The sequence below is a fragment of the Garra rufa genome, chromosome 8 (genome assembly GCF_049309525.1).
Source record: "Garra rufa chromosome 8, GarRuf1.0, whole genome shotgun sequence".
NCBI lineage: Eukaryota > Metazoa > Chordata > Actinopteri > Cypriniformes > Cyprinidae > Garra > Garra rufa.
In genome coordinates, this window is record NC_133368.1 from 12,668,588 (window position 1) to 12,692,087 (window position 23,500).

Consider the following 23,500-nt stretch of genomic DNA (forward strand, 5'->3'; position numbering starts at 1 on the left):
AGAAACATTTCTTCTCATTATCAATATTGAAAATGGTTAAACTGCTAAATATTTTTTTGTAAAACTGTTATTTTTTTTAGGATTATTTTAATACAAATTTTTTATTTTATTTTAACATATAATAGCATTATCACACTTTATTCATTATTTATTTTATTTTAAAAATTAACTAAACAAAGTGTAATAATACTGCTATTACTATTATTAATTATTTTTTATAGTAATCTTTAATGGGTCACACTATGTGCAGTGTGAAAACGTATGTGTACCTCTGATTATAATGCAAGATTTCATAGAAATAAGGAAGAACAAGGATACAAGTCAACATGAAGAGTTTTCACAACATTTTAATTCATAATCTCAAGTACATTAATGTTCAAATATTTGGGGTCATAAGATGTGAGAAAATAAGTAAAAATAAGTGTTTTTTGCACATAGAGGCTCCATTTATTTGCTCAAAAATGCAGTAAAAACAGTAATATGATGAAATGTTTTACAATGTGAAATATTTTAATATTTTTTATGCAAATAATAAATATTTTAATATCCTAATTTCATTTTTTTTTTGTATTTTAATGTAATTTATTCTATTTTAATACTTGGTTAAAATTTTATTTTCTTTCTATTTTAGTATATTTTTTAAACATGTAATTTATTCCTGTGATGGTAAAGCTGAATTATTAGCAACCATTCAGATTTTTTCAGACATCATTATAATATTTGTTTGTTCTAAGCTTTGTTGCTCAAGAAACACTTCTTTTTTTTCAGGATTCTTTTATTTTATACGTGTTTTATGCTCATAGAGGCTCCATTTATTTGCTCAAAAAATGCAGTAAAAACATTAAGATGGTGAAATATTTTACAATGTGAAATATTTTCTTATTTTTTATGCAAACAATTAATATTTTAATATCATAATTTCTAATTATTTTTCTGTTTTAATATATTTTTTAAATGTACTATTCCTGTGATGGTAAAGCTGAATTTTCAGCAATCATTCAGAACTTTTCATAAATCATTACAGTATTTGTTTGTTCTAAGATTTGTTGCTCAAAAAGCATTTCTCATTTTTGTTGAACCGCTAAATTTATTTATTTTTTTTTTTTTTTTGTAAAACTGATTTTTTTTTCAGGATTCTTTTATTTAATACTCTTTTTTATTTTGAAATATAACAGTATTATCACACTTTATGCAACAAAGTGTACTGCAAATGTACTATTATTAATTAATTATTAATTTTTTAAATAGTTAATAGTATAACCTCACATACACTAATCTTTAAATATTTAGATAAATATTAAAAATAAGTGTTTTATGCTCACAGAGGCTGCATTTATTTGCTCAAAAACTGCAACAGTAATATGGTGAACTATTTTACAATGTGAAATATTTTTAATTTTTATACAAATAATTAATATGTATAATTTTGTTTATGTAATTTATTCCTGTGATTGTACAGTTGAATTTTCAGCAATCATTCTGAATTTTTCAGAAATCATTTTAACATTTGGTTGTTCTAAGAGTTGTTGCTCAACAAACATTTATTATTATCAATATTACTGCAAATGGTTGAACTGCTAAATATTTTTTGTGAAACTGTGATTTTTTTCCAGGATTCTTGGATGAATAGAAAGTTCAGCAGAACAGTATTCATTTGAGATATAAATATTTTGTGAAATTATGAATGTCTTTATCACATTTGATCAATCTAATTCTTTCTTTCTGAATAAAAATATTACGTATTAAATAATAATAAAAAAAAAAAAAATTGAATGAGCAGAATGGGATATTCAACAAGAAAATGTGCCAAAAATGTGGAACTTGATTTTATCTAACTTTATTTGAATGAAAAGTGGGTGTTATTTCATTTGGATTAAAACCTAAGAATCTTAAAAAGCATTAAAAAAAAAATCCTGTTCTAGTAGATGCATGTTTACCACGTACATAAAAAAAAAAAAATCTTCTCAGGACTGTTACTAACATGGACTGAATTGCCTTAAAGGGACTTCAGAGCAGTCTAAGGCCACTTACACAGAGTCTTGTCTTAAACAGGAATAGTGAGCATTTGAAGTAAATCATTTCTCATTAGAGACGTACAGAGACATCCGCCTGTCTGACATGTGACCGTTGGAGCGGACAGGAGAGGGACGTCCCACCGGACGGGAAAATGCACGCTCATCAGGAGCATCTAAGGCTGCTTGGGACAGTTGCCAGCTCATCTTAATACACTGCCACCTTCTTTTCACATTTTTATGGCTTTCCTAAAGATTTCTGTGGTACGTTGATCCTCTCTACAAGCGAAAAAACCTAACTGATTTATGGGGCGTCTTTGCTTTCAAACCATTGTTTCCAGATGTTTCTCTGACTGGAAAAAGAGGCAGCAGTGGAACCAGAGAGAGCGGAGGTTTCTGTTGTTTATTGTAGGAGTCCAGAAAAGGGGGAAAACATCCCGCAAACAGAGGGATCACTCATTTGCTGGTATTATCCAGCACATTCATCCATGTAACGTATCAGTCTTCGGGCCACGGCTAGTGTTATGGCAAACCTTCAAAAGTTCATTTGCATTATGCTCCATCGTTGACCTCTAAGAATAGCTCACTTGTCCACACTGTACATATTGAATTTCCCCACGCTGAAGTAATTAATGGCAAATGGGATTTGAGAGCATCTTTTCGAGGGTCGGCAAACACGTACCAGATTAAGCTCGATTGGGTTTCATGTCTAGACTACACATGCTAATAGGATTTTTGATGCGCGCCTGTATGGAGCATAATTGTCAGACGCCACTAGATGAATGAGAGAGGCAGTGTACAGTTACATACGCTGGATTTTGCCGAATATCCTTTGCTTATCTGCTAATCAGAAACAAATAAAACAGCAATGATAGCACAGCCACATTTAGAACAATGCTGCACTGACGCCATGCACAAGAAACAAGGCTTTCAAAATGCAAAAACAGAAAAAGCTTGAAAAATAGCCACGTAGAACTGCGTGAAAGCAGATTACACTTCAAACGTGAAAAAATTTGGAGTCAATTAAAATGAAACAGGGAGACATTAAATCGATAAACATTGACAGTAAAGTATTTTACATTATTATAAAAAGATTTGTATTTAAAATAAATGCTGCTCTTTTGAACTTTCTCTTCATTGAAGAATGCATTGTGGTTTTCACCAAAAAAAAAAAAAAAAATTAAGCAGCACAGCTGTTTTCAACTATGACAACTATGAGTAATGAAGCTGAAATTCAGCTTTGCAATCACAGAAATATAAATTACATTTGAAAATATACTAAGATGCACTGCAAAAAATGCTTTTCTTACTATTTTTTCTCTTGTTTTCAGCCAAAATATCTACAAATTCTTAAATCAAGAAGGATTTCTAGACAAGTTAAAATTATTGTCTTGTTTTCCAAAAAGCCAAAATGAAGTGAGTTTTTGCTTAGAACAAGCTAAATAACTCAAACAGAAAACAAGATTATTTTGCTTACCCCATTGGCAGATTATTTTGCTAAAAGATTGATTTGGTTTGTCGGATTTCCAGAAAAGCTTGAAAAATAGCCACGTAGAATGCTGTAAAAGCAGATTTTACTTCAAAAGAAAAAAAAATCAATAAATCAATAAAAATCAATCAAAGAATATTGAAAGAAAATAAAAAATAAAACTTCTATTCAACAGGGAGACATTAAATCGATAAAAAGTGTCAGTAAAGTATTTTACATTATTATAAAAGACTAGTATTTAAAATAAATGCTGTTCCTTTGAATTTAGGTGTACTAAGATACACAGCAAAAAACGCTTTTTTTACTTAGAATTTTTTTTGTCTTGTTTCCAGCCAAAATATCTACAAATTCTTGAATCAAGAAGGATTTTCTAGACAAGTAATAATTATTGTCTTGTTTTCCAAAAAGCCAAAATGAAGCGAGTTTTTGCTTATAATTTAAACAGAAAACAAGATTATTTTGCTTACCCCATTGGCAGATTATTTTGCTTGTTTTAAGCAAATACTCACTTAATTTTGCTAAAACATTGATTTTGTTTGTTGGACTTCCAGAAAAAGCTTGAAAAATAGCCACAAAGAACGCTGTAAAAGCAGATTTCACTTCAATAGTTAACAAAATTTGGAGTCAATAAAAAAAGAAAGAAAAAAAATTGATAAAAAAGGAAAGAATAAAACTATTCAACAGGGAGACATTAAATCGATAGAAAGTGAAAAAAGTAAAGTATTTTACATTATTATAAAAGATTAGTATTTAAAATAAATGCTGTTTGCTGTTCTTTTGAACTTTATATTTATTAAAGAATGTATTGTGGTTTTCACAAAAAATATTAAGCAGCACAGCCGTTTTCAACTATGACAACTATAAGTAATGAAGCTGAAATTTGGCTTTGCAATCACAGAAATAAATTACATTTGAAAATATACTAAGATACACAGCAAAAAAAAAAAAAAAATGCTTTTCTTACTTAGATTTTTTTTTGTTTTGTTTTCAGCCAAAATATGTACAAATTCTTAAATCGAGAAGGATTTTCTAGACAAGTTAAAATTATTGTCTTGTTTTCCAAAAAGCCAAAATGAAGTGAGTTTTTGCTTAGAACAAGCAAGCAACATAATTCAAACAAAAAACAAGATTATTTTACTTTAGCCCATTGACAGAAAAAGCTTGAAAAATAGCTACATAGAATGCTGTAAAAGCAGATTTCACTTCAAAAATTGGAGTCAATAAAAAAGAAAGAAAAACATATTGAAAAAAGGGAAAAATAAAACTTCTATTCAACAGGGAGACATTAAATCGATAAAAAGTGACAGTATTTTACATTATTATAAAAGATATATTTAAAATAAATGCTGTTCTTTTGAACATTATATTCATGAAATAATGTATTGTGGTTTTCACAGAAAATATTAAGCAGCACAGCTGTTTTAAATAATAAAAAAAAGAAAAAGAAAGAAAAAAGGCAAAATTAAGTGAGATTTTGCTTAGAACAAACTAAATCACTGAAACAGAAAACACAATTATTTTGCTTACCCCATTGGCAGATTATTTTTTGCTTGTTTTAAGCAAAAACTCACTTTTTCTGAAAACAAGACAATAATTTTACTTAAAATAATAAAAAATAAGTCTTGAAAAAAATCAAAGTAAGATTTTTTTTGCAGTGCAGAAAACAGCTACTTTAATAGTAGTAATATTTTACAATATTATTTTTTTAATTGAATTGTTGATCAAATAAAGATTGAAATAAACTCTTCAAAAAAAACAAACTAATATATATATATATATATATATATATATATATATATATATATATATATATATATATTATTATTATTATTATTTTTTTTTTAAAGAAATGCACTGTAATTGTGAATAATGTTAATAGAATGTTGGTATTTTAAGAATTATATAATTCTAATTATACAATATAGAAAAAAATCTAATAAACTAAATACTTTATATAGTACTTATACTTACAAAAAGGTTCCATTAGTTAATGTTAGTTGTATGTATTAACTAACATGAACAAACAATGAACAATACATTACAGTATTTATTAATCTTTGTTTATTAAAATACAGTCATTCTTTGTTTTTTGTTTTAACTAATGTTAACAAAATATTTTAATTTTAATAATACATTAGTAAATGTTAAAATGAACATTAACAAATTAATAAATGCTGTAAAACTATTGTTAATTCTTAGTTCATGTTAACTAAAGTAGTTACCTAATGAACCTTTTTGTAAAGTGTTACCATTTGTATATAGAAAGCAATAACTATATGATACATAGTGCTTTTCATTTGTTTTAAACAACTGACCAGTTGGAAGTGCACCCAAATCTTGCATATATGACCTCACATGGATATAACATTTGCTAAATCCTGTGTAAAACATGAAATATACAAGCAAAAAATAAAAGCAACAAACACGCACATGCAATATGCGTCTTTACGGCCTAAATACACATTTCACCACATAAGTAATAATATTTGACATTGACCAGACTTATACAATCAAAACCAGACCGCCGGTTTAGACTGAACATGTTACTTACAACATTCAAAATAAATGAAAAGCCATATTTTATCAGCATTGTATGGTTTTTATTCACATATCCTTTCAGAAAGAGCCAGTACGTGCTGTGATGATGGGAAAACACAAGTTCCCGTTAGATCATAGCTGGGCTTTTTGGCCTTAAATCTGTTAATGCGGCTGTGATAAAGCTCAGGCCGTATTACAGAAACATCTTTACTCTGAATCTCATCTGAGTAGTAACCAAGGTCATTTCGCAGAGTAAATACAACTAAAAGTCAAGAATTAAGATAAGACATTTTGCAAAACCTAATCCGAAAGAGCCCGTATAAGTGTCAGCACTGAGTATCTGTTTGTAAAAAGTGATTTCATCTGTAGATCTGTATATCCAGCAGTTTTATAAATGCGGTAGGACGTCGACTGACAAAACCCATCATGGAAAGAAGCATACATATGACTCCAGTGGAAACCCGGTGACTAATGCAAACATCACATTTGATCTGAATCCGACGACAATCATTTCAAGTCCTTTCCCGAACGCGCCACAGAAACCATTTCAAACCCCCAGACTTTGAATGCAAAGCCACAAATGGAGCGCATCAGGTTTAATGGTTGGAGGAGGCCTCGAATATAAATTCGCCCTGCCGCTGAAGACGAAACCAATACCTCGCGTCGTATCGTACCTGAGTCATAAATCTTTTCGCAGGTTGTCACCGTTCACTGCTCACGACATCATGTGATCAACTGGAAATCACATACAGGTGTGTCGAAATTCTCGCTGCAAAAAATTATATTCTTACCATATGTCCTAGGGTCCGCATCAGCCACCTCCCTGCTCTGGGGTTTGACAAGGCGTGCAATTGTTACTTTTCGACAAGTGCGCTATTGGTGGAACTTAATATGCTTGTCATGTTGTACTTTGACAGTCTAAATATTGCAATCTGGGCTTACAGCCTTCCTCTCCGCTAAAGAAGAAACTCTGTAAATACGAAATGGCTTTTCCAAAGCATTCCTTCCATCCGAGCTGGAGGAGAAATAAACATTCTCAAATGCGCTTGGAGATCAATACGATAAAGCGTTTCCATTCGCACAGAGACACATTTAAAAGCTCAATAACGCCAATTCTCGCGATCGGGGATGCTGTAACATCGGGGAAACGTGAACCAGAGCGCTCAAGTATTTAGAGATGCTTGAATTGTAAGGCTCTTTCCTCTTTCGTAGCATTGTTAATTTGATATATACACACAAAGAGCGGAGTATTTCCCCCCCTGGCGCATAATCAAAAAGAGATTTACTCTAAGTGAAGCAACATGGACCTCTTGGACCTCCGGATTCTCACAGGAGCTGCGTCACTTGGGTTACCGTGCATCTCGATGCCTTTTTCAGAATCCATTAAGCGCAGTTTGTTTGATTCTGCGCTATACAACATTATGCAGTGTAAACATCATGGTGTTTTTGAACTGGGCCTGTTGATGCCACATTTTCTTTGAAAAGTCACTTAGCGGCTATGGCTGCTTTTATGAGGTTTATACGTTCAAGTCTGCGGCTTGTGTGTCAGTGAATCCGGTAAGAAGATTTGGGGCCCTCTTTCCTTCTCAGTGTGTGTTTTGTGAGGGTGAAGGTGGCTTGTTATCCTCTGCCAACCTAGATCAAGGGGCACCGAGGGTCTTACCGAGGGTGTCCCTGGCTTTTCCACATGGCGGCACCGGTTGTGTAGGATTTGGCCGACTCCAGCTATGCCTGATGAAGCAGGGTTGTGTAATTAACAGGAATCAATGGAGAGACAGACTAGATTTCATTGTGGAGGGGAAACACTGTGCCACCCAGGGTCAAACGAGACATGGAGGATTTCAGGAGCCCCCCGAGTGTACCTGTGCCAGACGGTGAAAACAGCCCGCGATGAGCTGCCTTTTGCTTGCAAATAAGGGGATTACGGCCTGGGCGAAAGCATTTCCACTGGCGGAGATTTGGGCCTCACTGATCTCACAGAAAGATGCATCACAAAGGTCCTCTGTAGGAAACGCAGGGTCCAACGAATCTCTCTCTCTTTTTTTTTTTCAGCAGCAGATGGAAAAGCGCTATCAGCATATTTGGACTGAATGTAAATGTTGAACACATTCTGAGTGTAACTCGGCTCGGGAGAGTTGAGCCGCTATCCTCAAAAGGTCAACTCGTAAAGTTTGCCCATTCAAGAACAATTCAGATGAAACATGCAGGCTTAACTTTTTACAGTGCTTCCATTGCTAACTTGTTAGCTCATTTTGCAGAAGCTTAGGTTATGTAACGCTTGCTTTTTTGTTCAGTGCTAATCTTCATACGGTAAATCTGAGGCACAATCGAAGGCGTTTTGGAAATAAATCCCTGGTTAACTCCAAAAGCCCTGTCAAAGCTATTTAACACAAAATGCGTAGTGTAAAATAACTTATTACAGCTGGCTGATGTATTGTATTAATATTTACAATAGAAGTGTACAAAAGTTTGTGGTCAGTAAGATTTTCTAATACTTCTAATACTTTTCTAATACTTTTATTCAGCACGAAAGCTTTAAAAGTGACAGTAAAGACTGCAAAGAAAAAGTATTTTTTTTTTTTTACTTTTCTATTCTATATATATAAAAAGTTTTTAAAGCAGTAAATCAGCATTTTAAAATGATTTCTGAATGATTATGTGATGCTGAAGACTGTGATTCTGAATGATTATGTGATGCAAAAACATTTGCCAATGGAGCAAGAAAAATAATCTTGTTTAGCCTTTGGTTTAAGATTATTTTTCTTACCCAATTGGCAGATACATTTCTTGTTTTAAGCAATAAACTAACAAAATGTTGAAAAAAAAAAATCAGACAACCAGACATAATATCTTAAGTCATTTTACTTGTCAAGTAAATGCATCCTGATTCAAGAATTCTTAGATATTTATGCTAGAAAACAAGATAAAAATACTAAGGAGGAAAATCCCTTCCTTTTTTTCACTTTTTTTGGCCATTAAGTTCCATAAACAGCATGTTGATAGTTTGTGTAGGGCCCTATGAAATCCGTATTATTTTAAAAGTTTAACAGAAATTACATTTTTAAGGCAATATAAAATATGTTTTATTTTTTCCTCAACTTTAGTTTTATTTTTACAAAATGTATACAGTTTTATATTAATTTTCTGTATTCCATTTAATGGTTTCATAAAATTTTAATAATCAAAACCTTGTCTATAAAAAAAATAAAATAAAATGTTGTGTTGTGTATTTTATGTTTATGTGTTCAAGTACACATATTTTGAGGCTGAAAACGCTGCAAATGTCGTACACGCTTAAACAAAACTGTGGATCTATGCCATTCATTCACACAGAAACATGCTGAACATGCAAGATTCATATTAAAATAGTTTTTTTTTGCATCTTATTATTCACAGACACTAGTTCATATCACACTTTTGACAGTTTTTTTGGATTCCACAATTCCATCCGCATTTTCCGCTTCATGGAAATCAAAGGGCCCTATTTGTATAAGTTAGTCTATGTATGTATGTATGTATGTATGTATGTATGTATGTATGTATGTATGTATGTATGTATCTATCTATCTATCTATCTATCTATCTATCTATCTATCTATCTATCTATCTATCTATCTATCTATCTATCTATCTATCTATCTATCTATCTATCTATCTATCTATCTATCTATCTATCTTGTTAAGCTGTATCACTCAGCCCTAGTATTTCGGAGAGTGAAAAGTACATGATAAAATGATCTGCCGGTCTAAAATGTTGGCATGAGCTTTCAATTTTGAACTTAAGACCTTTTTGTCATGATGAGATTGAACCATGTCTCGGAGACAACCGAATCCTGTCTACAATTTCAGTATGTGTGTCTCTGTGTGGTCATACAGTCAAGCCGTTTACCCGCTAAAGCTTCGGAATGTTTTTGCTGCGGGAAAAATTCTGGACGGTTGCCACTGGAGACGCTTCTAGGGCTTTCTTTCACACCCTCAGATCCCCTGCCAGTTTGGGAGAGGAGACTCCCACAATGTCAGGGCCCAGTTCAGTTCCAAACCCAGAGTCGCGACGTTACCCACTTCACCTAGAGCAGAAGACGTCTCAGGATCTGACAGCATGAAAGAGCCCGCTGAAAACTGACCCTAAAAGAGCAGCGGCGATGTGGCACAACAATACTGACCCTCAATCAAGACCCGATCCCTATACGGCTCATTAATCATACGGCATCTGTAGGAAAGCAGCCGAGGGGCCGAGTGGACTGGAGAGGAGAGGGTTTTTTTAGATGGGCAAGCATGGGCTTGTAGCCCACAAGGGCTTTAATGGGCAGGTGGTGTTTAGATCAGTGCCTCCAGTGTTACAAGACCAAAGCCGAGATCATCTGGCATTTTCACAGATTGTTAAGACGGCTTAAAATGAACTGACCTGGTCAGTAAGTACTAAGCAATGTTTCCTTTAAACTGCCTGAGCACTTCCTGAACACACAGACGGAAATCTGTGCAGAAGGCAGACTCAGAATAGATAGAGAGCTCTCCAAACAAAACTAAATGAACAGACACAATTAAAAGCTCATCTGCCAGTGACCATGTCCAGTGATTTTAAATATTGACCTGAAGCTATGAGAAATTGTGTGTAAATATGCAGCACTGATCAATTGCAAGTGCATTTTTTTGCATTATTTGTCTTGTTTTCTGCTTGTTACTTCTTTTTTTTTCTCTCCAGCATCTTGATAAAAATTCTACATGTATATTAATGTAGTACATTTTGTCTGTTGTCTAAACAATCAAGTTTGAGGTCTGCACAATTCAAGTACACAGTAAAAAATACATGATTTTTCGAAAAAGTGAATAAAGCAAAGATTATTGGAGTGTTTTCCACTTCAAAGTCTCATGTTTAAGTTTTATTTTATTTTATTTTATTTTATTTTATTTTTAGTTTAGTTCTAGAAATCTTCTTCAATGACTTCTTGGCTGGGAAAAATAGTAATTTTGAAAAAGCCATTTCAAAATAAACTTTTTTTAAATTTTTTTACTTTGGCTGAAATAAACTGAATAAAGTGTACAAAAAATTGTCAGCTCTGAGTTTATTTATATTTTTTCTATATTTTATATTTACATTTATTGAACATTTAATAATTCTTAAATAAAAACACTGCTGTTATTATTATGTAATACCAATAAATGACAATTTAATTTAATTTAATTAAATTTAATTAATTTAATTTGAAATAAGACACTTCAAAGTAAACTGATTCATTCATTCATTCATTCATTTTTTGCAGGTTTCTTGTAAAAACATTGTCAGCTTTCAATTTATTTATATTTTTGTATATATTTTACCTTTGTATTTATTGTTAAACAACATTTAATAATTATTAAACAACAACATTGCTGTTATTATTATATAATACTAATAAAAGACAAATGTTTATTTATTTTTATTTGCATTATTTATTGTTTGCATATTTTACTTTTATATTTATTTTAATTTTTATTATTTATTTTTATTGTTTTAGTTAAAAAAATCTACTTGGCTGAAATGTCTTTATGGTTGGGGAAAATGTATTTGAAATCAGTCACTTCAAAGTAAACTCTTTTTTTATTTTGAATTTATTTATTTATATTTATTTTTTTTGCAGGCTGAAATGAGCTTGCTTTGGCAGCTTTAAATGTATTTAAATCTTTTTCTATATTTACATTTATATTTAGTGTTAAACAACATTTAATAATTTTAAAATTAACAACACTGTTGTTATTAATATATAACATTAATAAAAACCATTTATTTTAATTTATTTACATTTTATTGTTTTAGTTTTAAAAAATCTACTTGGCTTCAATGACGTTATTGTTGGAGAAAAAAGTAATTTGCAATTAAAAGACGTCAAAGTAAACTCTGATTGATTTATTTATGTATGTATTTAGTTATTTATTTATTTATTTATAGTAATTATATGATATGTTTATACAAAATATATAATACAGTTGATTATTTTTATATACATATATTATGTTTTTATAGTTCTAAGAGACTTTAATCGTATTAAAAAACACAGTGAACACTGGGGCGATTCATTTAAGGTGGCTGAAGGGTCTGTCCAACAGAAATAGGTTTTGCTCAATGAAAACAAAAATTAGGGGAACATTGGTACTGGCTTCAAAATTTCATTTGAGGCAAACATCTCTGAGCAGAGCAGACTCTATTTCACCTCCAACAATCAAATTAAGCCACATCAACTAATGACTTGAATTGAATTGCTCGCAGGTATATGGATGTGCACTCTGGACCACGATTCCTAACGACGCCAAATAAAAGCGATGACTTCAAATGAAAATGTTCATGCAGTGAATGCCCATAGCGACTCAAAATTAAACTGCCCCCACCTTCTCATAGTATTTGACCTCATAGTCCAAAATGATCCCATTGGGTCTCTCTGGCTCCATCCATGACAGTGAGATGCTGTTTCTGGATGTTCGGTCCTTCTTGATGACAGTCACTGCAGATGGAGCTGCGCAGACAGAAATAGAGAGAAAGACACAAAATGGAAAAAAGCGGATTAGCTGTTTCCACTCTGGCTGTGATGGTATTACAAGCACATAAAGCCGAAGGTCACAGGAAGTTCAGCTGACATTTTCATTCAACAATTTGCATCCTGTGAACTGGTTCCTGTTGACCTAATCGAGTTTGCTCTCCACTGGGGGCCGGGTTTCAAAGTTGGGAAAGTTGGGACTGAAAGACAAATTGATGCAATCAGGCTGGTTCCTGCAAACACTGGCCACTTTCATGTCAAGTCAATACCTCTACGTTTAAAGCATGGCTCATTAATTCAGGCTTTTTTGATGCTAAGGACCCCCAGTTATGAAGTAATCCATTCACCAGCAACCCAGTTTCTAAATAATGAAAGCAGGTACAACACTGTTTGACAAATCTGAGGTTGGTAAGGTTTTAAAATGTTTCTGAAAGAAGTCTCTTAGCAAGTCTGCATTTGATCAAAATACTGTGAAATATTATTACATATCAAAATGACTGTTTTCGAATTAAATACATTTAAAAATGTAATTGAATTATTTTTTAAAATCATGATACAGGATTCTTTCATAAATTTCAAAAGAACTGAATATATTTGAAATAAAAATACTATTATTGTTGTTATTATTTTATTATTATTTTACACTATTTTTACACAATTGATATTTGGGTTATATGACAAAAGACTAATAATAAAATTAATAATAATAATAAAATTATTATTATTATTAATAATAATACAATAAAAATAAAATTAATAATAATAATAATAATAATAATATCAACAATAATAATAATAAATATTAATTTATTTTTATTTTTTTTACACAGTTTTTATACAATTGATATTTGAGTTATAAAGACAATAGCAAAAGACTAATAATAATAATCATAAAATGTATTTTATTTTATTATTGTCACACCCCCGGACTTTCATGTTGGTTTCTCCCATTTCCCCCCGCAGTTCTGAGTGTTTTTGGTTTCTCCCTCATTGTTGTCACCTGGATGTTTGTAATCAGTCTGTCTATTTAAGGTGTGTGCTTTCCCCTGCATTCTGTCGGTCTTTGATGTTACCTCCTTGTGTTCCTGTGTCTGCCTGTATTCCATTGGATTTATTAAATACGTTTACTTTTATTACGTCGTTGTTCATGTGTTCCTGCCTGCTCCGTGACAATTATATTATTTTATTTTTTATACAATTGATATTTGGGCTATAAAGACAATGTCAAAACAACACCACCACCAACAACAAAAATTAATAATAATAATAATTATTTATCATTTTAATTAATTTTATTATATTTTATTTTGTACACAATTTTGATACACAATTGATATTTGGACTATAAATATATAGTAAAAAAATAAATTAAAATAAAATAATAATAAAAATTGTTATTTTATTTTATTTTATTTATTTTGTATTTTATTGTAAAAGACTAATAATAATAATAATAACATTAATAATAATAAACATTATTTTATTTTTTACACAATTTTATACAATTGATATTTGGGCTATAAAGGCAATTGTAAAATAATAATAATAATAATCATAATAATAATAATAATATATAATAATACATTTTATTTATTTTTTATAATTTTTTTTTTTTTTTTTTTCCACGCAATTTTATAAAATTTATATTTGGGCTATAAAGAAAATTGTAAAATAACAATAATAATAATAATAATAATAATAATAATAATAATAATAATAATAATAATAATAATTAAGAAGTTTTTCAAAGTGGAAATAATAATAAATTATTATTATTATTTCCACTTTGAAAAACTCGATTCGTTTTTTTTTTCATTGATCCCCAATGTGCTGTTCATGCCTTACACTGTTTTTGATGATCCTACTTAACTGTAACTTTTACAAGTGTGCCTCAAAACTCTTCGATTGTGTTCCTCTAGCTGTTTTCTTATGCAAACACCCCCATCTGATCAAGGTCAGGTGAACCAGAATAATTATTCAGGGCATCCTTGAGACAGATTAGCCATCTAATCATTTACATAACCAAGCAACTATTATTTTGTAAAATATGTAGTTTTGCACGTCTCCCTCCTCTCTGACTCTTCACATGGTCACAATCTGTGATGGTAATTCAAGTCAGAGCCGGTCCCGCTCTCCTCCTGCCTGCCGCCCGTGTTCTTTTTCAAGTTTACAGCTCTGTAATTGCGAGTCAGCAATGAGGCCATGGAGGCATCTGACTTGCCTGTGTTTTAATTTTATTAGACCACAGGAAAAAACATGTTGTTCTTTCAAATGTTCAAGCCTTCCTTGATTGTGATTATACAGTCTTGAAATGCTTCTTTTCCCCTGGAACCCTTTCGTTTTTTCTTTTCGTCTATTTCTCTTTGTTAATGAATCCAGATGGGCTCAGTCTGTTTCAGTTTGCAGCCCCGCTACACGAGCCCCTTCCCTACGGCACTCTGATAGGGGAGGAATTATTGAAGTTTTATAGTGGCCGCAGCTTATGGAAGCTATGATTTATAATGTCTGGACAGCAGGCTCATTTGACGCTGTGTATCTTTCTCAGCGCTCTCAGCGTGAACAGATCAACTTTGTCTTAAAATCAAAAGAAAAGCAGTGGTTCCTATAAAACCTTCTGAAAGAAAGCAATAGCAAAGAGAAAAGGGAGAGAAAATTATTATGTTTCTCAAACCAAGTGAGCAGCCTAATTAGGGAGCATTTTATGGCTTCATAGGTAAACTCTTATAAAGTGCACTCATTCAATCCCATAATGCATCTCGATTGGGAGGGGAAAAAAAAACGATGTACACTAGCTAGCAGCCACCTGAATTAATTCTAGAGTCTTGCTATAAAATCACGTTTGCAGCACTTCCTGTGCTCTCGATTTCTGAATTCACTCACTGGTTTTTATTCACTCATTAGTGAATGTAGTGAATAAGAGTATAGGGGGTGGTTTTGGACACACCCTCGGACACACAAGATACTGTACCTTCTTTTCACCAACTTCCCTTACAAAATTAACCTTTACCACAAATAAATAAAAAACAGGAAGGTTACTCTGGTTAAACCATAGTAACCACAAATTAACTATTATTTTACCACAAATAAAACCAAAAAGCGATGGTTACTATTAACCAGTAACCACAAATTAAGCATGATTTTACCATAACTAAAACTAATAAGTGATGGTTACTACAGTTAAACAACAGTAACCACAAAATAACTATGGTTTTACCACAAATAAATCCAAAAAGCGATGGTTACTATGGTTAAATGACCGAAACCACAAATGAACTATGGTTTCACCGCAACATAAAACCAAAAAGCAACGGTTATTACAGTTAAACCACGGTTACCACAAATTAACCATAGTTTCACCACAAATAAAACCACAAATTAACCATGGTTTCACCACAAATAAAACCAAAAAGTGACGGTTACAACAGTTTAACCACGGTAACCACAAATTAATTATGGTTTCACCACAAAATAAAACCAAAAAGCGACGGTTATTACAGTTAAACCACGGTAACCACAAATTAATCATGGTTTCACCGCAACATAAAACCAAAAAGCAACGGTTATTACAGTTAAACCGCGGTTACCACAAATTAACCATAGTTTCACCACAAATAAAACCACAAATTAACCATGGTTTCACCACAAATAAAACCAAAAAGTGACGGTTACAACAGTTAAACCACGGTAACCACAAATTAATCATGGTTTCACCGCAACATAAAACCAAAAAGCAACGGTTATTACAGTTAAACCGCGGTTACCACAAATTAACCATAGTTTCACCACAAATAAAACCACAAATTAACCATGGTTTCACCACAAATAAAACCAAAAAGTGACGGTTACAACAGTTTAACCACGGTAACCACAAATTATCCATGGTTTCACCACAAAATAAAACCAAAAAGCGACAGTTATTACAGTTAAACCACGGTAACCACAAATTAACCATGGTTTCACCACAAATAAAACCAAAAAGTGACGGTTACAACAGTTTAACCACGGTAACCACAAATTAATTATGGTTTCACCACAAAATAAAAACAAAAAGCGACGGTTATTACAGTTAAACCACGGTAACCACAAATTAATCATGGTTTCACCACAACATAAAACCATGGTTTCACCACAAAATAAAACCACAAATTAACCATGGTTTCACCACAAATAAAACCAAAAAACGACGGTTATTACAGTTAAACCACGGTAACCACAAATTAATCATGGTTTCACCACAACATAAAACCATGGTTTCACCAAAAATATAGCCAAAGAATGATGGTTATTACAGTTAAACCACAGTAATCACAAATTGGATTTTACCACAAATAAAATAGTTTTTACCACAAATAAACCCACAAATTAACCATGGTTTTACCACAAATAAAACCAAAAAGCGATGGATTTGTAGTAAACTGTGGTTATACAAATAATTAATATGCCAAAAATATAGTTCCAGGAAGTTGACTGTTTTATTCAATACTGTGTATTTTTATGAATTTCAGTTTGGAGTTGTTAGCTTAGCCACATGCTAATGCCAAACTCAACTCGCAAATGAAAACAATTGCGAGTCAAGTCTCCTATGCATTTCCTGTGAGAACGGCTAAGTGTGTGGCAACAGATCTTTCAACAGGATGTTCACTCGGTTTTGGATCTGTGTCCATTTCTCAGCTTTCTCCTTGTGAACAGATCACCTCTGTCTTAAAGCCAAAAGAAATCATCAGTTCCCACAAACGTTCCAGAAGAAAGCAACAGCAGAAAGAACCACACAATTATATGTGGGATACTGCAAGAATATTCAGTTACGAAAATTGCAGAAGGGAGGGAACTCACTGCTACATTCTGCTTGAACCCACAACCTCAGAAGAGGACTGAAATCAGAGAGCTGCGTTTACAGGTGTGGCTGACAATTATTGTCCAGCACTTGCAGTGCAGACATAAGCATTTGTAAATCATCTTAGTGAAGTGCTGTCGAGTAATGACGTTCTGCAGAACATGGTCTCGAAATGTCCTCCACATGGCTCTGCGGATGTGGGACAGAGGCATGGCATTAATGTGGCTGCAGACCTTCCTTTTCTTTCTCTCTGTCCTTTTTCACCAGAAACCTCCACATGCCAAACAGAAGAGGCAAACCGCAACAACGTATTTGAAGAATGCATGAATGAGTCATGGAAAACCTTCTGTAATGCCACGATCCAGCTAAACACTTCCACGCAGATCAGGGGCCAAAATTAACACTTGCCAAGTGCCGAACGCAAGTCAAAATTGGCTTTGGCTGTTGACTGGTAACATTATAAGCAACTGCAACATTTTGTGGTTTAAGTCGAATTGTAAGAATGATAATCAGACCCTCGCTGATGTAATGTAAACAATTCTAAAGATACATATATACAATAGTTTGCAAAAGAGAACGTCCACTGAGACTGGCAATGCCATGTATTCAACTTTAAAATTAAATCGAAAAATAAATAATATAAACTGTCGTATGAAATGGGGCGATGACATTTTTTTAATGTTTTAAAAAAATGAAAGTATCTTTTGCTTACCCTGGCTGCTTTTATGTGATCAAATATACAATAAAAAACAGTAATATTGTGAAATAGTATTACATTTTAAAATATCTGTTTTTTATTTAAAGATATTTTAAAATGTAATTTATTTCTGTGATACAAAGCTGAATTTTCAGCATCATTACCCCCAGTCTTCAGTGTTGTGTGATCCTTCTGAAATCATTCAAAAAAAAAAAAAAAATAATAAAATAAAATGAATAAACAAACAGTTGCCTAAGATATTTTTATTTTATTTTATTATGTCTTAACTGTCACCTTTGAAGAACTGAATGCCATTTCTAAATAAAAGTATTATTTTGATATATAAAAATATATAAAAACGTATTGACCCCAAACTTTTGCACAGTAGTGAATATGGAGTATTCATCACATTAAATGAAAAAAATAAAAATAAAATAATAATAATAATAATAATAATAATAATAATAATAATAATAATAATAATAATAATAATAATAAATACAATTAAAATTAAATTAAAGCTGTTAAGAAATATTTAAGATTTGGTACTTTTCTGTTTTTTTTTTAATTCACTCATTGTTGAAAAGTTATATAAATAAAACAAAACATCATTTATTTAAAACTGAACTCTTTGTAAGATTATTAATGTCTTAACTGTCACTTTTAGAGAATTTAATGTAATAAAATTATTATTTTTATATTAACAAATATATAAAAACATACTGACCCCTACTGAACTTTTGCACAGTGAATAGGGAATATTCATCATATAAATAAATAAATACATACATAAATGAATACAAGTATTGAAAACAGTTGCTTAATATTTTTGTGGAAACTGTGATACTTTATTTATTTATTTATTTATTTATTTATTTATTTAGATTCTGAAATCTATAGTGCAAAATATAGTTTTCCAGCTGTTAAGAAATATTAAAGACTTGTTTTTTCCTGCTTTTTTTTTTTTTTTTTTTTAGGATTCTGGTTTAAATAAACAGCATTTATTTAAAACTGAACTCTTTGTAAGATTATAAATGTCTTAACTGTCACTTTCGAGGACTTTAATGTAATAAAAGTATTATTTGTATATATACAAATATATAAAAACTTAATGACCCCAAACCTTTACACAGTGAATAGGGAATATTCATCACATAAATAAATAAAAACAAGTATTGAAAACAGTTGCCTAACATTTTAGTGGAAACTGTGATTTATTTATTTGAAGACTCTGAAATCTATAGTGCAAAATACAGTTTTCCAGCTGTTAAGAAATAGTAAAGAAAAAAAAAAAATAGTAAAAAAATTTACTTATCATTGCCAAAAAGATTTATTTTTTATTTTATTTTTTTTTTTAAACCAGGATTCTGGTTTAAATAAACAGCATTTATTTAAAATTGAACTCTTTGTAAGATTATAAATGTCTTAACTGTCACTTTTGAAGAATTTAATGTAATAAAAGTATTATTTTTATATATATACGAATATATAAAAATGTTTGGTAACACTTTAGAATAGGTAACACCTATTAACTATTAACTATGACTTTTCCCTCAATAAATTCCTAATTTGCTGCTTATTAATAGTTAGTAAAGTAGTTGTTAGGTTTAGGTATTGGGTAGGACTAGGGATGTGGAATAAGGTCATGTAGAATAAGGCATTAATATGTGCTTAATTAGTACTAATAAATGGCCAATATTCTAGTAATATGCATGCTAATAAGTCGCAGTTAATAGTTAATAGGTGTTACCTATTCTAAAGTGTTACCAAATGTTTTAATCGCAAACCTTTACACAGTGAATATTCATCACATAAATAAATACATAAATAAATAAATAAATAAATAAAAGTATTGAGTTGCCTAATATTATAATAAATAAATAAATAAATAAAAATATTGAAAACAGTTGCCTAATATTATAATTACTTTTATTTATTTATTTATTTATTATTAATTATAATATTATAGGCAACTGTTTTCAATACTTTTATTTAGTTATTTATTTATTTATTATTATTGAAAACAGTTGCCTAATATTATAATTAATATTAAATAAATAAATAAAAGTATTGAAAACAGTTGCCTAATATTATGATTAATAATAAATAAATAAATAAATAAATACATATTTAATATTTAATATTTAATATTTATTTAAGTATTGAAAACAGTTGCCTAATATTTTTGTGAAAACTGTGACACTTTATTTATTTATTTATTTATTTATTAAGATTCTGGATTCTATAGTGCAAAATACGGTTTCCCAGCTGTTAAGAAATATGAAAGACTTTTTGCTTTTTTTTTGCCAAAAAGTTTTTTTTTTTTTTTTTTTTTTTTTAGAATTCTGGTTTAAATAAACAGCATTTATTTAAAATTTAACTCTTTGTATGTCATTTCTAAATAAAAGTATTATTTTTTAAATATTTAAAAATATATAAAAACTTACTGACCCAAAACTTTTGCACAGCAGTGACTAGGGAATATTCATCACATTAACCAGCCAACCAAAAAAAATAAAAATAATAAATAATAATAATAATAATAATAATAATCACATTTAATTTTGTGACTGTGAGATATATAATACAATACATGATCTTGCAATTTAAAGCTAAATAATTAATAATGAAAGCATTAGATTTATAGTGCAAACATTTTTTGGTACAATTTTTTTTCCTAAATCACTCGTCATTGCTAAAAAGTTCCAGTATGAGACTTTGGAATTACCGAAAGTTAGGCCACAAGCTTTTCGGGCTTTGTTGGCTTTGCTGAAAATCTCTGCTCTGCCCCGGCACGATTGCGAGGGCGGGTAAACGGCTCTGTTAAAATGGCAGAACCGTCAGGTCTCAACACAAACGTTTTACAGCCCTGATGAGGTTGAGAGCCAAGCAGAGAGCACTGTTCTTACATGGAGGGCAGCTTGCGTGTGCTGTCTCCCTTGGGCTGCGGAGCACATGCTGGCTCTGTTTAGATGGATTGGGCTGCGCTGACAACCCTCTGAGCCCCTCGTAAATGTGCTCTCCGCAGGCCCGGCTCACTAGATTGGCCGTTCACACATCCATCTCCTTGTTCTGCCTGTGTTTTATAGGACAGTAAAGGAAGCTGGATTATTTGTCTAAGAGCAAGAGTAGAGAGAGGGGTCACGATCTTCCTGGTTTTGGTTTCTGAAACAGCCTGAGCTGAAAAACTCAATCGAAAAGACAGAAAATAAGGGTGTAGTGCTGTCTCTGTGCTCGGAAATGAATACCATTGCAGTGCAATAAACTACAGCGCTTAAGCCAAACTATGCTTCTTTGTACTGGTATGCTTTGAAAGCAAGTAAGAATTGTGAGTGGGAGTGTGTATGTCAAAAGAGATTAATAAATTGTTAGAGGGTAATGAGGCCATAGGAAAAACAAACACAAGAATAAAGATTGGTAAAATGTTTCTCCAAGATGTCAATGAAGGACAAGAGGAGTGAAGTGTTAAATCCATATTTACTGCCCGTCATTCTGAGGGGCTACAAATCTGTCACCTCAAGGTATCCTTGTGTGACAAAAACAGCTTTAATATAGCAGAGATTTGACCTAGCAACACTAAAAAACCTTAAACCCACAACAAACTCTGGTGCTTATGGCCAGGGTCATTCTAACAATGCAATACATTTTTATAACCCCATCTAAGCTCAGAAATTGCGGGTATTACATGTTATTCAGGTCCTATGCACTGAATCCTGAGGATTTAAAAAAAAAAATAATGTTAATAATTTAATAATATTATTTGAGTAATCATTGCTTAATTTTTAGTTCTCTAATTCAAAATGTTTCTTTTATTTTTTTTCCTCTTTGCTTTCTTCTTTTTTTTAGAAATACTGCTTATCATAATTTATTTTTTTAACCTTTTGTAATTCAAAATCCAATTCCTTAATTAAATTTGTAGTGAAAACAACAGATATATGTTGTAAAAATTAATATATATATATATTACATAATACATTTTTACAACATATATCTGTATATATATATATTTTTTTTTATATAAATATATATATAATTTAAAATATTTTTTTTACAAATAAAGTCAAAATTTATTTTAAAAATAAATAAATATATATATATACATATATATATATATATATATATATATATATATATATATATATATATATATATAATTAAATATATATATAATTTTTTATAATATATAATTTTTTAATATATATAATTTTTTTAAATAAATATTAAATATATATTTTAAATAATAATTAATAATTTTAGTCCTGTGTTCAAATTTATGGGAAATAAATAGTGAGCAATACACACTATTTCTTTAAAACAATTTGAAAGACATTTATTTCGAAATAAGCCTCTTACGCTCTCAAATTAAATTAAATTAAATTTACTGCTAAAACAAACAAACAAAAAAAAAAAAACGTTCAGTTGTGAAAACAGTTGTGTTGCTTAATATTTTTGTGGAGACTTCAGTTTCATAATTTTATTTTTTAGTGGAAACAACAGATATATGTTGTAAATATTAATATATTAGATTTTTTTTCATATAATTTTTAATAATTTTTAAATAATAATTAATAATAGTAGTCCTGTGTTAATATTGATAGGAAATCATTCTAATATGCTGATTTACTGCTAATAATAAAAAAGAAAAAACATATACATTAATATTTTTGTGGAAACTGTGAAACTTTTTTTCAGTATTATTTGATGAATAGAAAGTGCAACAGAACAGAATTTATTCAAAATACAGATCTTCTGCAACATTTAGAGTCTCCTTTAATCAATTTAATTGTCAATGCAGAATTAAATTGTATTAATTTAGTTAGTCATTGCTCATTTTCTTTAATTATTAACATTTAGTAGAATTTAATGAATGTCTGAATGTCTGGAATAGTCTGTTATAAAAATACTTTAAATTATAACACAAGCATACATTATTCATTTTCAAAAGTTACAGTTTTAAAGGTGGTGCACTGCAGAAATGACCCACGAATATAGAAAATATTGTTGAAAACATGAATGTTCAATGACTCAGTCAGGGAAGACAACGTAGAGTTGTATCATTCTGAAAGAAGATGCCTTTCTTCACAGATAAACCAGCATCTGTTCCCTGACAGAAGATGAAAGATCTGCTGAGTGAAAATGCAGTCCTCTCTCAATGACAGTAAGGATTTTATGAGGTCTCAGGCAAAGTCAACTGCTCCCTGTGGTAAAAGGGTGCAAAACTATCAATCCCTAGCCTTTGAACCTCTAGTAGTCCAAGTAGTCTTTGCCTACTATTTCATGACACCAGACCCCAAAGCCTGTAATCTGTGGACCAAAGCCTGCTCTAAATCATCCAGCAGGACCTGTACCTATCACTCCGCAGCCGGCACTGAACTGACAGAGGCCTGAGCCCCACAGGGCTGGAGAACAGAAACCTCGAGT

At 30.9% G+C, this 23,500-nt stretch overlaps 1 protein-coding gene across 1 annotated transcript in view; it reads right to left on the reverse strand.

Annotated features, from left to right (window-relative positions):
- The window catches only part of epha3 (eph receptor A3), a 110,978-nt gene that overhangs the window by 69,186 nt on the left and 18,292 nt on the right, over nt 1-23,500 (reverse strand). The window contains exon 3 of the mRNA XM_073845013.1: nt 12,403-12,527. Coding sequence (XP_073701114.1) covers nt 12,403-12,527 — 125 coding nt within the window. The remainder of the gene's footprint in view (nt 1-12,402; nt 12,528-23,500) is intronic.